Genomic DNA, 21,502 nt, shown 5'->3' with positions numbered 1-21,502 from the left:
TCAGTCTGTTAAAGATAGTATTACCGATGGCAGTACAATTTACAGAATGCCTGTTTAGTTTACTTCTTGGAAAAAGTTATAAAAACTCGTTTTTGTCTAAATTAAGGTGAATTCATGGTTCCTTTCTCCACATAATGTAACCGGTAGTGTTTATGATAAAAAAAGAATAATTATGTGATCGGTATCTGTGATCGGCCCTCATGGGTGATCGGTATCGGCAGGAAAAAATCTGATTGGCACATCTCCACAATTTACATATTAGAGACAACACAAGTAAACAGAGAATGCAGTTATTGAATGAAGTTGTTTCAGAAAACTGGCTAAGCCCAGTGGTCCAGCTGCCCACCGTGTCTTTGAGTTCAAAAGTTGACAGAAAAATTTATAATATAACCTGGTCGTTGGAAGACATCATATTTACAACACCTAAACACCAACTAAAAAGTCTCAAGAAAAGACAAACATGGAAAACTGCAATTAAAATAAATATCAATTGTTTGCACTTCAATTGTTTCATCCTAATTAAAGTGTCCAAATTTTTTTGATCCGTGACTCGTCACTTTAGTTGCTGAAGTTGTTACTGTTTCACCAAACATATTTTTAACTTGTTTTTGCCATCACCGTTACTGGAATATTTATTCATTTTTTTAAAAACCTGTAACAACAAACAAACAATGCTCAGCCTGGTAGGGGAGCAAGTAAAGCCTGGTGGCCCGCCAGGATGATCATACACTGTGGGAACCCCTGTGTTTATTACTAAGGGGGAAAAATCCAAATCCACATGGCACTGTGTGAAAAGTGAAATATGAAAAAAAAAAAAAAAAAGGAACTTACTGTTCTTGTGGTCTTCTTGGGCAGCTGTATTTGACGAAGACTCTGTGTGGATTCAGTCATGCTGCGATGTCGAGTCAACATTCCACTCCTGCACAGAAAACAAATAAAAAACTTATAAAGCATATATTGAACCCTGAAGGTTTACTATATGTTTTTTCTTTAAATAAAAAAAATCAAAACAACAGCAACACTGTTAATTTTACAACACTCCTTTCATTATTTCTCCAATTTCTTGGAGCATTTTTTGCAAAACCCGCCTCCTCTTGTTGGCCGAACGGTTCCGCAGGTCGTGCAAGCCGTCGTTAGAGACGAGGCTCTGCGCCGAGACGGCAGGCGAGGAGGCAGAGGGGGAGATGCTATCCTTGGCAACAGAGTCGTCGCTGAAGAAGTCAGCAGGCAGAACGGCCACCAGGGCGTCAGGGAGCTGAGTGCCTAGGCTGTTGTAGACGTCTGCAAGCACTTTCGGAACAGCAGTCAGGAAGCTGTCGGGATGGAGAAACAACACTTTTGTTTTTAGTTCTTGGGAAGCATTTAAATATGGCGCTTCTTCTTTAGGACTGTTGGAAACTAAAAGGAAAAAAGAAAATAAAGAAAAAAAGAGGTTCCATGTACTAAATTTAAATGGTAGGGTTTGGTGAAGGTTACCTCAAACTGTGTACTCAAAAATTTTAATTCAAACCCAAATGTACAAATTTATATATGAAAAAAAAAGGTTTTATGACAAACCAAGTGATGTGTTTCAAGCATTTATTTCTGTTCATGATTACACGAAAAAGTGTGAGCAAAAGTGTCAGGAGTGTCAGTTTCTGGAATAATCTTGAGGGTGAGATAAAACAATCTAAATTTCTTTCTGCATTTGAAAAAGTTTTGAAAATTATGATGATGACGCGACATGGCGCCGAGTAAGTTAATGTCTTTTGAGCGAAACAGCTAATTTTATTTTTATGTGAAAAGCTGGCAGAAGTAAGTTTGCACTTCTTTTTGTTCATTTTTACATGATTCGTTTTAGTTGTTACATAAACTATTAATAGTTATTATATAGTGAATGAAATAAAAAAAATTAAATGAAATGGAGAAAAGTCCTGTACTACCCAAAAAACTATGGTGGCCCAGAAAGGTCAACAAAATGCAGAGGCTACAAGGAAACAGTCAAAAGTTACAATTTAAACTATGCTAAAACAGAAGTTAAGCTAACATGTCTACCATAACTTCTGTTGCCGTTTTTTTCTTGCATTTTCTTGACCCTTTCGGGCCACCGTAAAGAACGCCCGTCTCTGTAGAGGTGCACACTTACCCTGGGAGGACTTCGTCCTGAAGAAACCTTGCGAGGCACGCCGGGTCTTTGGTTAATGAGATTATTCTGAGCATTTCCGCTGCCTGACAAAAGACAAAAAAAATATTAAAACTAGAGAAAAACACAAGACAGCTGCATTCTGTCGATGGAAATGTTGACCCTTTTACCTCCTCCACCATCCGGTCTGCGTCTGAGTGGGATTGTTTGGAAGCAAAACGTCTGCACAGCTCCAGCCGCAGCATCACTTGCAGTTGGCACCTAGATTAGTTTGATTAGTTATATATATTAGTTAGAGTTAAACAATCTAGATAAGGCACGAGAACAGAGAGACGAGGAGGAATCGGTTCATGAAGTGAATCAATCACTCACTCTCTGACTTTGCTCTCGGCTTCGTCAGCGCCGGGGTACAGCTGGCGGATTGATTTGCCGGTCTTCATGAGATGCTGTTCCACAAGCAAAGTTGCCTTTTCCTACAGATGAGACGATGTGGTTTTAGAATGAACTTAATCCGAGCTTTTTCTACCTAATTTTGCATTCATATATTTATGCACCGCCTTTGACTTTGTAATCATTTCCTCATCTTGAATTAACATATTATTTACTTCATGAACAGTGGGAAACTTTAAAGTGATGTTTAAATTAGACAGTGTTTACTTTGAGGCAAGTGAAGCTGAAAAAAGCTTTTAAAAAGTTAATGTAAAAGTATAAAAAGGACAGACCAACTATGATCAACTTTCAACAACTGGAAAGTTGAGCTGGGTGATAAAATGACCAGATCCAATTTTCATCAATTTTCTTTCTCCCTAAAGATGTTATTACAAATGACAGGAAAAGTTCTCCAAAGTGGTTTTTATTTCAGTCAACGACGAGAATCAGAGCCAGGCTATGAGAATTTCTTCTTAATTACGGAGAATATAGTTATGAGATTAGAAGAATTGATGCAACTTTACCAGAAAAATGACTTAAAATGATGAGTAAAAAGTCGTTTTAATGAGGAAAAACAGCTTTGATGGAATTATCTGGATCTGACATGAGCAGGCCAGTCCATTTAGAAGTAGACACAATCATTTCAATGTTCTGCTACTGATGATAATTTGAGGCTGATGTGCAAAACGGCCATGTTAAACTATGACTTCACAAGTTGCTCAATATTCCTCCTTTTATTCCATTGCTATTTTTCATATTGCAGTTCTCATAAAATTACAACTTTATTCTGGTAAAATTATGATTTAATTTTTGTAGATAAAAACAAAAACATCTTAGCCTGACCCTTAGTCATAAAGTTTACCAGAATTTCAAACCTAAATAAAAACAAGATGGCCGCCCTGACATCGCTAAGAAATATGAAAATCCAATGAGCTTAATAAATCCAGATTTTCCAAAAATGACATCTTCAAAAGCTCAATAAAATTGATTTATCGCCTAGCCCTGGACTGCAACAAAAACAAATCTTTATAAGGTTTAAAAAACAACAACAAACGAACAAAAAAACATTGTGTCACCTCCCAGTTTGACTCTGCAGTCAGAAATGTTTTTATGGCGTTGAGAAGCTGCTGAGCGCTGGTCAGGAGAGACGAGTCTCTCTCTGCTACCGTCTTGTCGTAACCGGCCTTCAAGTGGCTCAGCAGCTCTTTCTCACTAGAAAAACCTGAGAGACGGAAAACAAAGCAGCAAAAGTCAATATGGAATGTGTTATTGAAGCACATTGTCACAGACATTTATTTAGAAGTTTAACTTACTGAGCGCGCTCGCCGCTGCCGGTTTGTTCCTGTCACTTAGCTGTCTCTTCCCGGCTCTGTCGGCGCCCGGTGGTTCGGCCTCGCTCTGACTCTTCTGAGCTTTCACGTTCAGCCGCGCCACGTTCAGCATCTGCAGCGAGCGACTCATCGTCTTCATCTTCTGCTTCACCGGCGTACGGTGGGCGCCTCCTGCAGTGCCAGGAGCCAAAGAAAAAGGAGGTTTAAAAAAAAAAAAAAAAAAGACAGAAAAGATCCGTAGAAGGTGAATGTAGGGCCTTTAAAAACGGTTTTGGATTTTAAAATAGCTGAATTTTGAGTAGGAGGTGGAAAGAATTATAATATATATAAAAAGGAGCTTGCGTACGTTTCTTCCCCTTTTTGCTGACTGACTCCTGGTACAGTTCAGACAGACCACTGACCAGATTCTGCTGAGCCTCAAAAAGATCCTCAGCTGATCCCTCTTCAGGTACCACGTGGAGCAATCTGCAAACAATCATTTAAGAAAACGTTTGTTTCTTCTTTCTTCATGTCAATGTCATCATGTTCCAAACCTGGAAGCAGATCTAGATGAAGTGCAACATCAGCTGCGTTTCCGTTACAAATGTGCACAAAACTTTGTCGGCATTTCACAAATGTCGAAAAAAACAAAACAAAACACAATTTTGCAATTGCAGTGTTTCCGTTAAATACGAAACGCAATTAAAATCACATGTGAGTAGGCTTGTTTGTGTGATAGCTCATTAAAAAACATCATCCTCCAACTACTTCCTGTCGTCTTCGTGGTTTGGACCAGTGGCAACATCTGGCTGTTGGTCATGTGACCTGTGTGATGGGGAAAGTAGTGTTTCCACTTCAGTTTTGCAAAATACACTAATTTCGATACGGTAAAAAAAAAAAAAAAATCATCTCAATTTATTTTTGAAGTGTAAAATTTCACAATAATATGGTGAATGAAGAGGCAGCTAATGATTGTAATGCCTTCAAGGCAGATTTAGATTATGTGTTAACTAAACGGTCAAGATTTCTTGTTAAAGGAAACATGTTAAAGCAGGGTTATATATAAAATGCTGTATAAAAAAATATTTTGTTACCGACAGGAAAATGTTTCTTTTTTTTAATCATTACATAAAAATTAAAGCTGTTAAAAGTCTGTTTTTATGTTTCCTTATTAAATAAATATGCAGAGGGAAAGTCTAGGACACAATTTCTGGTGCAAAGTGCGAGTAGATTTACGCTGTGATATGATTGAGTTTTCATTTTAGGCCGATGATCCATCGCTACTGACAGATACACAACTGAAAAAAAAATAAAGCCTACGACAACAGCAGCCTTAAAAAAAACAACCAACAAATAAATAAGAATTCCTCTTGTACCTTATTGACTCCATTAAATTGGCGCTGACTCCTGACTGATCCGACTGTGGGAACCAGGTCTCTAAGGTGTGTGTCGTTGGTGACCGGTGGCTCAGCTCCTGCGCAGCCCACTCAGGTGCAGGAGGGTCCCGGACCTCATCTTTACAACAAACGAAAGCAAATTTACGCACAGCGTTTAAACTGAGCTTAGCATTAAAAACATGTTGCTACACTATTCAGGGATGGATTCTCAGACAACACACAACACGTACCAACATCTGCAGTTAGCTGAATTTATCAAAAACTATAAACACTTTCATAACTACAAATCAAACTAGGACTTTTTTTTTTATTTTAAATATTTGACAATTTCCCAAGCTCAGAAAAAAAGTGCTAACTGGTGTCATCCAGAAAACCATTTGTTACTCATATAGATTCATTACACAGAGTGAACTATTTTAAACCTTTATTTCTTGTCATTTTGATCATTACGACTTACTGTTAATGAAAACAGATAATTCAGTGACTCACAAAGTTTTAATATTTTTTAAAAAACTTAGAATATTCATAGAAAGTTGAGTGGAAGGAAAACGTGCACATGCACAATGATTCACAACTGAGGCTCGACACACATGAACCCTGCAGATGCRCTATAAATGTTGCAGAAACTGTCAGTGGAGTCTGACCTGGGACTGAGTGTTGTCTTAGTATTTGTTTTATGTTGTAAACTAGTCCTTACTGTACAGTCTCTTATTCTTATTTTCCTATATTTTTTTGTTATTATGCACGGTCCCGATTACGTAAACTTTGCCTGCCGTGAGACAATAAAGAATATTTCTCTAGTATTCTGATATTTTGATTGTTTTTTAAATCACCAAGTAATAATTGGATATCAAAAGGTGCTGAATCGGAGATGTATTTATAGAATTTGAACTGGGTGAATCTAAAACTGCAACTTGAGGAGTTCTGGTAGAATATTTATAGACAAAGGTTGTTTCTTATTTTAATCTTAAATGCAAAATGTTGATTTTTTTTTATTTTTACAGTTTTAGTTTAGTTACTGCTCTGAGAGTGTTGTTCTTTAAGGAAATGGCCTTTTGTGAGTCCGTATACTCCAGTTAATGATTAATCAATTACTAAATTAGTTGATGATTATTTGAATCATCAATTAATCCGATTAATCGCTTCAGGTTCAGTCTGCTTTAATTCCTACCGTCGGTCCCGTCGCCGTCCTGGTTCATGATGTCATAGACCATGCCCAGAACGCTGTTCACCACTTCCGGCAGGTCTGCGGAGGTTTCTGTGGCGACGGGGGTGGGGGTGGAGACGTTCGTCTTCAGCAGCTTGTCGTGCTGAAGGAGGATCGGCTGGAAAACGGTGAGCAGAGCTGTGGACTGRGACAGCGGGGAAAAGACGGCGGGACACGACAGCCCACTGTGACTGACTTCAGCAATCTGCGGAAACAATTAAAGCAGGGAATGAAAAGATCGGAGTCACCAAGCGAAAAGCTATTTTGCTTATACATCAGACATCGTGCTGCGTTAAACACTCTCATTCCGTTTGTGTTTGAAAACATTTCATTTTTGGTTCCGTTTTGCGGTTTAACTCCACGCAGTTCGACTTTTAAGACAGATCAGATTTTTTTATTTTTTTTTATAAGAGCTACATTAAAAGGAGAAGGTGTGTCCTTGCTGTGAGCTAGAGCTAGAACTTACTTGGAGGAGAGAATTTTTTTTTTTACTGTAATTAACCCAAGGCACAAAAAAACCCAAAAACAAAACAAATGCAATGTTTAGACTGGATTTTAACAAGCTTGTTTAACTTTTATTGCTGCATTTTGTAGTCGTGTTTCAGGTCACTGTGGCGATTTCCGCCTTACAGAGGTGCGACTAAGACAGAAAACTGCATTAGGGCTGAAACGATTAATTGTATTAATCGTGATTAACTGATTATTTAAACAATTGCCAGTTATTTTAGTAACGAATTAATAGTTAACTGGAGCACACAGACTCAAAAAAAGTAACAGTTGGTGAAAAGAAATAAAATTTCAGTGCAGTAATTAAACCAAAAGTACAAAAAAATATTTACATTTTTGCACTAAAGATAAAAACACCTTTGTCCAGTAGATATGTTTTAGCCAAAATTAATTTTAGCTTCACTCAATTCAGATTTACTACAGGAATGTCATTGTATTGCAATTTAGGTAATTATTTATTTTCTTACATTTAAAAAATTGCTAATTAGCATCTTTTAATGTATTTTTTATATTTTGTTGGAGAGGATTAAGAGGTTAAATTAAAAATCTGTAAAATGTGCAATCCCCCGGTTTGTCAGCAGATTCATCGATTACTAAAATAATCAATAACTGAGGCCTTACACTGCTTATTGATGAGGTGTTGTGCATCATCTTTGTGTCTTAGGAGAAAAGAAAGCTTCACATGAGAATTTGTGTCTTTGCTTGGCATTTGCAGAATCTCACCCGTGTTACATCTCCATAAAAACTCTCATGTGGTATAAATGTCAGCTTCTCTCTGGTCTCTCACCATTTGAAGTGAAAGAGCGGACAGCTGTGTGAAGAGAGGCAGGAAGGCAGCCACTTCCTGGTCGCTGCTGCTGGGGAGCTGAAGCAGCCACGACTCGGTGGGAGATTGAGTCAGGCAAGAAGCATCCCAGCCCTGCAGCGCCCCCTTCAGGTGCACCTCTACAGACTCCTGCAGAAGACGTTGGCCTCTGCACATCGGCTCCACCACAACACGGCAACTGTGAGAATCGTTTCCTAGATTAGCAAAGAATAAAAAGATAAAAATAAAACAAACGAGGAAAATAAACCGGCAAGTTTATTTATGAATATATGCAAACATTATGTTTTAGTCATCTTAATGGTATCGTTTGTGTTCCGTGTGGAGCATACTTGTAATGTTTTAGAGAAGCAACACCACAGACTGTTTCAGGTTATTTTTTGGGACGATTAATAACTTATATGGCTTAAAAATAAAATCTCTAAAATTTTTGTGTGTGTGTGTGGGGGGGGGGATATCTATTTCCCCCCCCCTTACTCATTTCCCTTAAAAATAAATTACAAATTAAATAAACTACTTTTAAAAATTGGCTTTTACTTCAGACATACCTTTCATGAGTTGACTTGAATTCAAGGTCCAAATGAATAGAAGCTGTAAAAACACACTGGTGGAACAAGATGGTAGTGTGCGTGTGTGTGTGTGTGTGCGTGTGTGTGCGCATGTGTGTGTGCTGACATCACTCTGAACTCCGGCAATACAAGGAATGCTTTGGTGGGGAAAATAAAAAAAATCCAGACTTTAATCATTAAAATCGATTTATCTCCCAGACCTACTTAAAGGTAAAGTGAACTTTTTAAAAAAAAACATTATCTGGATAAATGACTCAAGTTACAATAATTATCAATGTTTTGGAACGTTCTGGAAAACATTCTGCGTTTCCACGAACCATGGTCCCATCGTAGGACGGCGTCTGCGGCAGGAAAAGCTAGGCGGTACAGCCTCTCTGACGACAGCAGGAAACCCACGCTGGAGCTGAACAGGGAGGATTCCCTCCTGCGCCTCGGGTCGGAGTTGTGATTGGAGCAGAGGTTCAGAAGAGCCACCAAGGGAATCACTCTGCCACCCGCTTGGGCCAGAACTGCAGACAGCTTGTCGGAGCCAAAGCCGTCCTTGCAGCTCACGATCTGAAACGAGACGGAAGGTTCCACAGGAGATGAGCGGAGAGGGACGGTTGGAAATCAACGCTGAAAACACGAGTTCAAAATCATCCATCTGTATGTCTGTGGAATGTGTTTCACTTTGGTGATGACGTTTCTTTTCAATAATATTCAAAATTATTCAGTGGGTCTGTACGGGCCTGTCACACTAAACAATAAATCAATTAATCGCATGATACACTAAGACAAACTCGTTATTTTTCATTTTGTTGATTTACCGTTTTTCTCGTTTCTCTCTCCAACAGAACTAGTCTTCAGTCTGGCGCTTTGGTCTCAACTATTCCCTTTTTGAAACATAATTTTGTCTACAGGGACTTCAGAATTCATTTTATTTGTTTTTTTCTGTTTTGTTTATACGTTTTGGATTTTTAAAACGTCTTCCAGTTCCAATGTTTAAATGATCATAAAATGTAATGTTTATCGATCTTTGAGAAAGTGTCCTTGCATTATTGCTCCATAATTCATATTATATCACTTGTAAATTGTCTCTAAACAACATTATGATTTATTGCAACAAGTTCTGGGACAATTTATTGTTGGGCAAAATTTCTTATCGTGACAGGATCCTAGTGTCTGCATGGTTTGTTTGTTTTTTCCCCCCTGAAGCCTAAGTGCAAACAGAATTTGATGGAAGCTAGTTGATTGCAACAAAAAGATAATAATTCTAGTTTTTCTGCTACTTTCAAATGAGACATTAATATGGAAATTATTGTGGTTTTATTATTAGAATAACTATAACTGTTGATGGTGTGTGAATTCAGAGAAAACCTAACAAATTAAACTTCAGCATCTAAATCTTGATTTAAGATTTTTCTCAAGTTAATGTGCCTGATGGTCTGTGAATTTTTGGTTGACTTAAAAAAATTATCTTTCATCGACTTAATTAAACAACAACAACTTTGAATTAACAGTATTAAAAATATTTTTTGATCGACTGAAAAAAAAAATAAAATAAAGGTCGACTTTTCAGCAGTAGTGCCCACTCAGTCTCTGAGTTTACCTCAACATGTGGACGAGTGTCAATCCAGTGCAGAACAACTTGTTGCTGGGCAACCATGTCGCTAAGACTCTTCGGCAGGATATATTCGGTCACATCTGCTGGCAGGTCGCCGTCTTTTACAGACAGGTAGTCCAAGAGATGAGCCCTCGAACGGGGACACCGTGAGACCACAAACACCATATTCTTCCCGCTGCTTAAATAGTCGCTTTCTTGAGACACGCCGGCCTTTCCTGTAACACGACTTGACTTCCTGGGTCTGAGTGAAAGTTTAGTCGGAGAAGTGATGTCCGGTCTGTCCCACTGGAAGTCCAGCAGAGTTTCCCTAAGAGCGTTTTGAACTGAAACCGATTCACTGGACTGTAGCTTCTGTTGGGAAGGACAAACTTTATCCTTCACGTCGAATCTCGCTTCAAGCTCTTGCTCAAAGTCCTCGAATGTTTTGTGTCGCAGCTCCTTGAAGTCGGATCCTCTCGATATGACGCTGGCACTGCGACCAGCTTTTGCCTGGAAAAACGTATAACCCCAGCGCACTTTCTCAAATCCATATTTGTAGCCGAAATGCAATAGGATATACAATACTCCCCGTTTCACGAAATTGTTTCGGACCTCCAGTGGATGGTCTGACACGTGATCTTCATAATCAACATCGATAACAAACACTAGGTTGTGCAGAGCCATGCTGTTAAATGTAATGTCAATAAATGGGGAAAACGGCATGAAAAACTTGGTACGTTTAGGTCAAATGTTGACCAAGAATGCCGTGACAGGGTTAGCAGTTCAGATACACCCGCTCTTTCATTTCATGTAATAACTTTACCTTAGTTTTAAGTGGGTCGGTTTGGTTAACTTCATGTTTCCACGATAACAGCTATCTGCTAGCAAACAACAACGTTACAATACAGCTGTACAAACTTCAGTCAGATGTGACGCTTTACGAATGTTCTGACGGTTCTCTTTGAAATAACGTAACGCCTGTGCTATAAAGTAAACACCCCGGAACGTAAAAAAGATACTTTCCAGACAGCTTAGAGAGTCCACACGCCGTTACTCGCATACCTAAACTACATAATCGCCATTTTCCTCATAGCTGTCCTTAACCGTTCGCGCTCCTTCTATATTTGTTCCGCCTCCAAAATCTAATTGGTTGGTTACTCATGACACCAGTTTGATTGGTTAAAAGTAAACTCATGCGTGCGTCACGAGTCCGGTATGCACACAATTCATTGGTTGGGTTTCTTGTCAACTAAACAAGGAAGTCTGACGCAAGAATACGTAAGAGATTGACAGGAACAGGTTGCATTTAGCTTCTTTCTTTCTTTCCTTCTTTACAAAATTGTTGTTAAAGCCTTAAAAATAATTTCGAAAAGCAGCACGTTTTTCTTTTTCTTTTAAAATCACTATTATTTCTGAACAAAGGGGAGGTCATCTTGGCAATAATTCAAACCTTTTAGAAGAAATATTCCCACTTAAAATATTCCCATGTCTTACTTTTTAGCCACTGCGATTTGTACTGAAACCAGGTAAGAATTTTACAGTTAGTTTTACTATGCACTACTTGTCAGAAGTTTTCCATATAAATATTTGATAGTTTGGGTCATAATTATTTTGGACTCTTTTTTTTTTTTAAATACACACCTTTAAAAAAAATTATAAAAAATTTTAAATGTAAAAAGTTCTCAAATTATCACCCTTCTGACAGACAATCTGAACAGGAGAGGAGTTGGATTTGTTGTCTTTATGTTACTAAAAACTTTTAATCTTTTGGCGCTGCTCGATTGGCTGAAAGGTTTGATTCAATTATTCATTTAGATAAAGGTTAAATATTAACATTGGAAAACTTAACAGAAAGGTCAAGCAAAGCCAGTGCTCTCCCCAAATCCAACATAGCTTCCAAAAAACAGACATACAAATTTAAACATTTTGATCTACCATAAAGATGGTTTTCGATAGGTTACCACAAATATTCAAATAATGTTGAATATTTAACATATTCAATCATTTTGGTTCCAGGAAATATGAAGCATGGAATTGAGATTAAATGGTTTTTTTTTAAATATTATTATTACTTTCTATCTTTGTCTGAAAAGTAAAAGGCATATTAAACATGCTTAGGGCTGAAATTGCATTCCTTTTTGGTTCATCAGTTATTTACAAGAGAACTTGGCATTCTCTCTCTGCCTGCACTGCATTGCCTAAAAAGGGGAAAAATGTCCTGACTCATTCAGGGCAGAGATGTTGAGCTCTGGGGATTTTCATGGGCTTTTAGTGGCCTTTCAGGAAGATGGATATTACAGTTTAATTATATTAATTATCTATATTATATATAAGCTCAAAACAAGCACATACTTCACAGAGATTTGTCAGGAAACTGAACAATAAGTTCGAAAGGTAAACCGCAACCTTTTCTGTGAATTTATGATCACTTGTAACTGTACACCACCAGGGGGAGACAAAGAGTGCAAGCATGAAACTTGGTATCAGAAATGACATTTAAGACACACCTGGACTCTGCCTGACTCACTTAAAAATAAATATCTGAACTTGGTTGTTTGGAAAAAACAAACAAACAAACAAACAAACAAACAAACAAACAAACAAACAAACAAACAAACAAACAAACAAACAAACAAACTTAAACGTCAATGGACTCTGAAGAACAATATTAAGGAATAAATCAAGTTTTTGTGAGACTGAAAATCCTCAACAGATCGCAACAATTGTATTTGTTAAAGTTGAGTTGCAAAATCTCACCGTCACATCGGAGAAAACTCCAACCTTTAATTCAAGAGTGTTTGAAATTTTTTTTATTTTTTTTTAAATAAAAAAAAATCTAAATTTGGCCTTCCAAATTTAGATTATTTTTTTTTTTAAATAGGGCAAAATCATTTCTGAAATTTTTTTATATTTTTACCGCGCAGTATGTAAGGTAAAATGTTTTTTAATAATTACATTTTTAATCCACTTTCATTCCATATTAAATAAAACACATTTATCCAGTGACTTGTACACCAAAGCAGACTCGGCTGTGTCCAGATTTGCCCTTAATTTCTTAAACTTGTCTGAAGACAGCAGTCATTATCAAAGTAAGAGTGATATCCCTTTCCTAAAAAAAATGAAAAAAACAAGTAATACTTAATTTGTCCAAGTAAAATATTTAACTATTGCATGCTTAATTTATTGTGGAGTAGGAAAAAAGGAGATTTTTTTTTACTTTTTTCCCCACATTTTTTAGCTCGTGAGCATTTTTGATTTTTGATTTACATTTGTATAATTTTTTTATGAACATCGGATTTTTCCTGGGGGCGGGGGGGCACAGAAAATCAGTCCAGGGGCTGAAAGTGGCCAGCGAGCCGCAGTTTGGACATCCCTGCTCCCGATCGTTCAGAATTGCAGGGCATCTGGTAGGCTAATGGATTATTTAAGTTTGGGGACTCTGGTTGTCATGCACAAATGCTGAGTTTGCATCTAGGGAACAATTTCTGTATTTATTTGGCAATATGTTCCAGAAAATTCTCCTGCTAAAACACCCAATAAGGGGCCACCAAATTATTATTAGTATTTTTGAATGTGCTGGTATTTCACAAAACCTTTACCTTCTTTTAGTGTGAGATTGTGCCACAGTGAATTTCTTGCTCTACTTTTCATGTTTATTAAATTCCATCTACAAAAAACATATTTAATTTTTGTAGATGCGATTTCATTCTCCATTTTACGTAAAATCGTAGCTCTGCTTTTAATTTTTTAAAAATACTTTTGATACTTTTTAAATCTCAAAGCACTATTGAATATTATTCTTTGCTCAAGTATCCTCCAGAGAATTATCCAGGAGCCATAAACGTCAACAGATTCATAAAAATGCAATTAAGGCAAGAGAAAAACAATAAATAAATAAAAAAAAACTCATCACAAGCAGGTTGCTTAGCATAATGTTCCCCAGGCTGTGGTTGGAATCACAGAGCAGATGCTAGAGACGACTCTTGTTTCAGAGAAAAAAGAAAAAAACAACAAAAAAACAAAAAAAAACACTGTACCAGATATATTAGTCATGCTGATTTTTCTGTATGAGGACATCACTCATTACCCTGACGAAATTAGGTCTGATTAACGTCACAGAACCTGGACGGTTTTTATTCACTGCCATGTTCGAACCTTTCCTGATCTGATCCAGCTAAAATAAACCCTCCATCTTCCATCAAACCCGTCCTCTGCTCTGCCTTCTGTTTGCATTGAAAACAAGACACACCACTTGGCTTGTTTTGGGGGATTTTTCCACTTGTTTTCGTCTCCGGAGCAACGTCAGAAAGATTAGGGCTGCGCAGACAAGAGGAATAATGTAAAAGAAACTCAAAGTTTTTAATGAACAGTGGAGGAGCTGGAGCCACTCTGTGATTGGCCCATTTTCCAGCAGACGTAACAGTGTTGTGGCTGAGTTCACTGGGAAAAAACAAAAACCTGACATTACTGAAAGTGCGTCACCGGCCAAGCAGCAGATACAGGTCAAGTACTGAGTGTTCGCACAAGGGGTCAGCGGAAAGTAATCGGCCTTTTACAACAAAAACACTGAAGACAAATGGGAAGATAAAGCTTTCATGCACTCTTCATTGGTGGAGCTGTTATGTTATTTGGTGCTTTTAATGATTAATTTGCCCTGTGTACTTTTTCTTTGTAGAGGTTCTGGGCTCTTGGCTGAAGAAAAACGATTGTTTCCTGGAAGTGAGGACTCTGATGACGTTTTTAATGTTACCTGATCCCTAATGTTTGGCCATGATGTATGTAATGTGCCAGTTCAATGCTATGAAGCTTACCGGAAAAGCTTACTGGTAAGCTTCCACTGCAAACAGAAAAGTACCAAGTCGAACATGATGGCTGTAAATGCTAACTCAATATTTGGAAGTGTGGTCAACACATTGCTAAAACTACAGGCAGACTACAATTCTAAGATCGCACACAATCTTAGAATTGAGGTTGTGAACAAGAGAGGTTCACAACCTCTCTTTCTGTTACCCGATTGGCCCAGGAGAAATTATTGAGGTCAACGGGAGAAAGCTCACACTGAGAGGCAAGCAAGATTTGAATCGAGCGAAATAGCGCAGCAAGACAATGTTGTCATGAGTCTACGTTAAGGTTGACTTATGTTAATGTTAGCCTGCATCAACGTTAAGTTATGTTAACATTAGTGTACATTAACATTGGCCTATGTTGATGTTTTCTGAATGGACCCAACCTCAGTTTACTGAAAAATCCTAAACAATGTTTAAAAGTCAGGTTGTACATCACTAGCCCTGTTACTGTGGGATATTGCCATTTGCTCCAGGTGCCATCAAAGTTTGTTGATTTATGTGTTTGTAGTTTCTTTAAAACTTCTCAAAGTGAATCTGAAATTGACTCAGTGTCCTTGAAAATATTTATTGAAGTACATAAGCAAATATATATATATTCACATATACAGTATATATACACATACAAAGTAATAGAATCACAAAATATAAAGGTTATTATTTGTATGAAAGTCAAAGTGACCAGAAGTCATAGACAACTTTACATCTAGAAATGTACTTGGTTATGCAAATAATAATAATAAATAAATTCATTTTGAAAAATAGAAAGGGAATTTCTGCTCAGAAATCAAAGCAACAGCACTGATTTCATTAACTGAGAAGCGGGGGAGGAAAAAAAAACCCTTTCTGAGTCTCTAGACAAGATCTGTGATGGTCCTCTACAGTTCCAGGCCCAGCCGGCTAACTTTTGCTGCAGGTCTTTTGCTTTGTCAATGTATTTACAGACAAATCAATCACAACGTTAACATTTTTAGTCATCCTTGCCCCATTCGCTCATCAAGTAGAAAAAACTAGATAGAAACAGACATGCTCTATTGCTCCAAAATGGGAAAATACCCTTCCTCTTCCATATTACTCCTAAATAACTACAGTAGGAAACAAGACGTTGTGCTGAATGTTGCATTGTTTGCTACCTCTACACATTATTTCTGTACAGCTGTAAAACCAGCCAGCGGTGGAGGTCTTTACGGAAAGGTCCGATGTGCATCTTCGAGCAATGTGCAGATGAGTTGGTGAGCTAAATGCAGAGTTTTGCGTGGCAGCAGTAGCTTTACACATAAAGGCAGGACTGCAATTTGGTTCTGTTCAGTCGACCTCCATCTGTGAAGTCCTCACTGGGTGGAGTCGGAGTCGCTGGAGTCCAGGCTGGCCTGTGTGGGCGTGGGAGTGCGATTGGTCGCCCCTGGGCAGTAGAGGGCCTGCGTGCTCCGCCGCAGGTTCTCCAACGACTGCAGGAAGGAGCGACGTGCCCTCTCTTCTTCCAAAGGGGAAGAGCCTTCCTCTTCTACCTCAGCAATCTCGGCGAAGGTGACCGGCTGGGTTTTGAAGCGGGCCTCCCGGGGTCGGCGGGAGCGACTCTTGCCCTTCGCCGGGCTCTTGGGGACGGGTAGTTGCTGGGGGAACTCCTCTGTGGCGGTGGCCATCAGGTGGGCTGAGAGGACGTGGAAGCCCGAGGTCTCCTCCGGCATCTGACGCACAGCAGTCATGGTGGAACGGGAGCCCGAGTGCAACAAAAATGTCAAGACAGTCTCTGCGGACACAAGTTTGTCCTCTCTTGCTCGTCTGGGAGCCTTGTGGTAGAAGAAGAGGAGAAAAATCTCTCTGTCTTAGAAGGAAAAAAAAAAGCCAGAGTGGACCAGGGTGCAGACCTCCAAGTCCTGGCAGAATGGAGAAAATCAGTCTTGAAGAAAAAGCGATTGTTGCCAGTGTCGACTGGGTCTCCGCTCTGTCTGCTTGCTGGAGCGAATGCCAACAGCAGCTCTGACTGTTTCTTTTATAGTGGCTCACTCCCCACCCTGTCTCTCTGTCTCTCTCTCTCCACACCATGTGTTTACCAGGGGCCTCCCTCCACTTCCCTCCTCTCAGTCAAAGACCCAGCCTCTGAAACTGTAAGCCCCTCGAAATAAACACGACAAGACAGCATCTGTGTTTCCCTACGCTGTGTAGTGTTTAACGGATATGTAAAGAAGGACATCCACAGTCCAAGAACAGTATGCAGAGATAATGTTTTAAGACCATGTTTAAAAAAGTAGCTTTTGAGACTCCAGCTGCATTTCCATTGACCATATAATTGAGCAATTTGCAGTTACGCATCTTCTAACAGGACTTGGTCCAGAGTCGCTTTGTATTTAGCTTAGTTCATCTCTTCCCATCAACTCTGAAAAGATTTCCTATCCCTACTGAAGAGAGGCATCCCACAGCTCCGTCCAGTATAGTTTGCATCCAGTCACGCTGTACCATCTTATAGTACAATCAAGTACCTATGTTGCCTTCAGTACTGCAAAAATGCAGTATAAATCAAATATGACTTAAAAGAAAATTGACTTTGTAATTTAATACAGTGAAATTGGGCCTCTGTCTCTTTAAGAAGCTCCTGCTCTTTCTGAATCTCCGCCTTCAGGAATTCATCGCAACATTGCTCCTATTAACCCTTTAACAATGAATTTACTAGCGGTTCAATGAGAAGTAGCGTGGATGGCTGCTCTGTGAAACAGTTTTTCATTGTTATAAGTGAAATGATCTGCCAGCGGAGCTAGTACTTTCTTTAAATCAATTTTAAGGAATTATTGACTCCTATATATTGCGTAAAAATTACTTATAGGGTTAGTTTCGTCTTATTTCAAGCACACTAAATATATTTGCACTAGAAACTAAACCAAAAATACTTGGTAAGATCTTTTGTTTTTGCAGTAAATAACCTGGACCAAAGTAGTGAAGTGTCCGCATCTAAATATATACAGACATATGTTTAAGTTCATTTTTTGTGCATTTCTTAATGCGACAAACATGGCAAAACGGGGAAAGGTCACGGTGCAAGAAACAAATGAGAAAGCTCTAGAAAGTGAAACAAACAGTTATAAGTCTTAAAGTGGGGAGTAGTAGGAAGCAGTTTTTATTTTCATTAAAAAAAAAACAAAAAAAAAAACAAACAGATTTTTGTAGGTCAGATCCAGCAGCTCTTCTGCCTTATTTTGCAGACATGTCTACGGAATGTAGCTTTGCATTATTGTCAAAGACTTTAGATTTTATGCTCAAATCTGACCAGATTTCCTCACATTTACACTGCAGTGTCTCATTTGCTGCTGATAAAAATACCACAGCAGGTCATGACCTTTGTACTTACTGCTGATTTAAGATTAGGAACTTAAATGTCAGCAGCACAGCAATAAAATCCATCTTCTGGTTGCTAACCAGCTTTCAATTTCCTCTGTTAATCTTCGGATTTGTTTCTCCGAAGAGATACTAAATTGGGGCCATAAAGTTTGTTCAAAAGAAAAAAAAAATTTGAAACTGAAAAAAAACCAAAACATTCCAAACTACTTTTCAGATTCAAGTTTAAAATAAACTTTTTTCTTTTTTTTGGTGCTACTCAGCATCCAGTAAAGAGACATGAGTGCAATTGCAGGTTTTACAATTTTGTGGTTGTAAGAAGCAAAATCTTAACATATGTTTCAATATATACCTCCTTGTTTGCTTGTTTTTTTTGTTCGTTTGATTATTTTATTTTCATGGCTGTTCTATTATCTGGTCAATTATTTTGTAGATCAATACCCCTTCTTGCTCTTTATCAGTTTGTAATGTTTATTGTAATGTGTATTGTATACACACTAGTTGGTGAATAAAAAAAAAAAAAGTCAGTTTAGAAAACAAAGAAGTTCAAGGGTTATGGACACAGTGACTTCCGTTTCAGCGCCACATTGCAAAGGTTTGCCCCAGAAACGTTTGTGGAGAAGAGGATGACGAGCCTGACCGCACAGAGCTGGTAGTGAGATGAGAAAAGCCTCGGATTCATCAGCGATCCCAGCAGCACTCCCAGCGTGTCACGTCAGCCTGGCTGTTACTGTAGTGACTATATTTATCAGTGTCACTGCTGACAGAGGGGAATGTCAGAGCCAGAGTGGACTGCTGGGATCTGATCACACGTTTTTCTTCCATCTGTGACACGGGGCACATGTCTATTCAGAGTATCTGCGTTTCGACGTATTTTTCAAATCTTGATCTAAAATATCAAACTGTTTTCATATTCATTCAAATTTCGGTAGGGAAAAAAAAGAGAAAGAAATGAGAAACTCAATAAAACAAGAGAAGTGTATCATGATAATTTGATGCTGATGTGTTAAAAGATGAAGTATTTCTAATCTGCAAAATTTATACCAATGTACAACGCTCAAAATTCCTTGTTTTAACCTTTTCATTATTTTTATATGGAAGTTGCTATAAGATTTTTGCTTTATTCTCCTAATGTTATGACCTTATTCTGGTAATGTTAACACTATTCTCATTTTCTTGCATATTTATTTTCATAATTAAATCCATAGCCTGGTCCTAATATTCAAAATCCAAATAAACAGAAGATGTACAACATGCTTGTCAAAAAAACAAACAAAAAAAGGGAAAAAAATCCAGATTTTTCCAAAATCAAATCTTCAAAAACCTAAAATTTCTATTAATTGCTCAAATCGATTCATTGCCCAGCCCTAGTGTGATATCTGTGCTATTTCATCAAAAACCTGTCTTCACAGGTGATATAATTATTTTCATTTTAACCAATGACCACAGTCAGTGAATCGCCAGTCCCTCTGACGGTAGAAAGTTTTTCGAAGCATGGCCTGATGGGATTTCCTCTGGGGTTTCATTAGTGATGTTATATCTTTAAATAAGTTGCCACGATTTCATCACACATTCATCTGGTGACGCGTCAGTGGAGCGCAGGAGGCAAACAGGTCATCTGCTCTCCTGTCTCACACGCAGGGACTTGCCAAAGCAAACACACCCTCATGCACTCAGCATGGGCGCAGCTTGTTAACGGGAACTTTGAAATGACCCCGCAGTTTGTTTTGAGTGGATTTACTGTCAGCAAGGGGAAAGTTGGTTGTTGCCAGTCAGGTGATACAACACGGCAGTCTAGACCTTGCTGTCTGTGAGTGTGTGCGTGTGTGCGTGTGTGTGTGTGTGTGTGTGGGCCCTTTAAAAGTATTCACATCTACTGAGTTTTTCCATACTTGTTCATTGTTACTTGACAAAAAACATCAATCACATTTATTGGCATTGCAAAGACCAAAAGAAAGGAGTGTATAACTGTGAAATGAAAAGCTTAGTTTTCTTAAAGAGGCAGCATGTAAAATCTACTTTTTTTTAGCTTTGCATCATGTTATATAATGTTTTTCCCTCATCAAAAAAATACCTCGAGTGTTGCCTTGTTTCTTTCATGCATGTTTGAGAAATCCTTTAATCTCCCGTGGCAGCCATTCAGCTGTGCAAAACGCCTGGGTGGACTTAGCCCCGCCTATAAAGGCAAAGCTCCTCCTCAGGGCTTTCTTAAAGAGACAGAGGCCCAATTTCAAGACACTAAATTACAAAGTCTAATTTCTTTAAGTCATATTTTTTTACCAACTGTTGAAGGCAACATAGTTACTTGATTGTGCTCTAAAATACTGCCCCTTTAAGATAGGCTTTAAAAATGCAGCATACATGTAGGTTCTCCCTCTTTACTTGTATATAGTTATTTATAGGTTATTATTTTACCAGATTAAATGACACACTAAAACAGTTACTCATTAAGGAGTCAATCAATATCAAAACTATTACCTTGTTAGGATGATTGCTGTAGCTCTATGCTAATAAAACGTTGACTTCACAACTTCACAGCATCCAAAACCAGAGGAACCTGAACATGTAATAACTCAACCATAAAAATGATGACTGCTGGTGGGGTTGGGATGGGCCTGGTGTCTCTGGGGCTCAGTGAATGAATGGCAGGGTTCACCCAGAGGTCACGTACAAACTCACACCTCAGGGCAGTTTAGGCTGGCCAGTTATGTCCATGTTTTTAGACTGTGGGTAGAGCCTAGAGCACCTGAGGAGAATCAGCATGTCTTTAGAGAGAACATGCTAACTGGGGCTAATACGGGAACTAGCCAAGGGCGCTAATATTTGGGGTGGAGGGGATACAGATTAAAAAAAAAATTTTTTTTTATTAATATATGTTTTTTTTGTACTTTGTACTTCCAGTACAAAGTACTTCAAAGTACTGGAAGTACAAAGGCTCATCTCAGGCGAGTTGTAATCATATTTGGACATTTTTATGACTGTAAACAATACTCAAGTATTTGAAAAATGATGAAGTTATAGTCATTTGTTTTGGGAACAACATGGAGTTACAGGCCAAGGAACGCATTAAACCTACCATCAGTTCATACCTAACGCAAATTACAGCACACCGATTGATGTGCTGTAATTTGCATCAGCAAAATATTTTTCTTTCAGTGGATAAGGCACCAAAACAGTTTCCACCCCAGAGGTCACAACCTTGCATTTCCAGCCCTGATTGTAAATGTTTCTGAAACGCTGCAACAGGAAACATAACTGTACTGCAACAGACAGTGCAGCAGGCCAAGTGTTGTGTGTTTATGTCCAGTGGGATCAGTTGTTTTCCTCACAGCAACAAGGCTGCGTGTGCGGTAAACAAGGACACAGTTTGGCAAAAACAAAC

General features: G+C 38.4%; 2 protein-coding genes across 3 annotated transcripts in view; both read right to left on the bottom strand.

Moving 5' to 3' along the window:
- The window catches only part of ticrr (TopBP1-interacting, checkpoint, and replication regulator), an 18,582-nt gene extending 7,505 nt beyond the window's left edge, over nucleotides 1-11,077 (bottom strand). For both annotated transcript variants that reach the window (XM_008410756.2, XM_008410757.2), the window contains exons 1-13: nucleotides 9,953-11,077; nucleotides 8,682-8,919; nucleotides 7,760-7,992; nucleotides 6,430-6,670; nucleotides 5,238-5,376; nucleotides 4,229-4,347; nucleotides 3,865-4,053; nucleotides 3,628-3,773; nucleotides 2,495-2,595; nucleotides 2,293-2,383; nucleotides 2,126-2,208; nucleotides 1,089-1,313; nucleotides 832-919 (exon numbers count right to left, since the gene is read on the bottom strand). In XM_008410756.2, coding sequence (XP_008408978.1) covers nucleotides 832-919; nucleotides 1,089-1,313; nucleotides 2,126-2,208; nucleotides 2,293-2,383; nucleotides 2,495-2,595; nucleotides 3,628-3,773; nucleotides 3,865-4,053; nucleotides 4,229-4,347; nucleotides 5,238-5,376; nucleotides 6,430-6,670; nucleotides 7,760-7,992; nucleotides 8,682-8,919; nucleotides 9,953-10,669 — 2,610 coding nt within the window. In that variant the 5' untranslated portion in view covers nucleotides 10,670-11,077. The remainder of the gene's footprint in view (nucleotides 1-831; nucleotides 920-1,088; nucleotides 1,314-2,125; nucleotides 2,209-2,292; nucleotides 2,384-2,494; nucleotides 2,596-3,627; nucleotides 3,774-3,864; nucleotides 4,054-4,228; nucleotides 4,348-5,237; nucleotides 5,377-6,429; nucleotides 6,671-7,759; nucleotides 7,993-8,681; nucleotides 8,920-9,952) is intronic.
- Nucleotides 11,078-15,381: 4,304 nt separating this feature from the next.
- lg6h11orf96 (linkage group 6 C11orf96 homolog) lies at nucleotides 15,382-20,174 on the bottom strand. The gene has a single exon (XM_017305096.1). It carries the CDS (start codon nucleotides 16,494-16,496, stop codon nucleotides 16,122-16,124), a length of 375 nt encoding a protein of 124 aa, XP_017160585.1. The 5' UTR covers nucleotides 16,497-20,174; the 3' UTR covers nucleotides 15,382-16,121.
- Between the last annotated feature and the right edge of the window lie 1,328 nt (nucleotides 20,175-21,502).

The sequence above is a fragment of the Poecilia reticulata genome, linkage group LG6 (genome assembly GCF_000633615.1).
Source record: "Poecilia reticulata strain Guanapo linkage group LG6, Guppy_female_1.0+MT, whole genome shotgun sequence".
Classification (NCBI taxonomy): domain Eukaryota; kingdom Metazoa; phylum Chordata; class Actinopteri; order Cyprinodontiformes; family Poeciliidae; genus Poecilia; species Poecilia reticulata.
This window is presented reverse-complemented; position numbering and strand designations above follow the sequence as displayed.

Bases quoted from the DNA above. Each gene is read 5' to 3' on its own strand.
- lg6h11orf96 (XM_017305096.1), bottom strand. From the start codon at position 16,496: ATGACTGCTGTGCGTCAGATGCCGGAGGAGACCTCGGGCTTCCACGTC.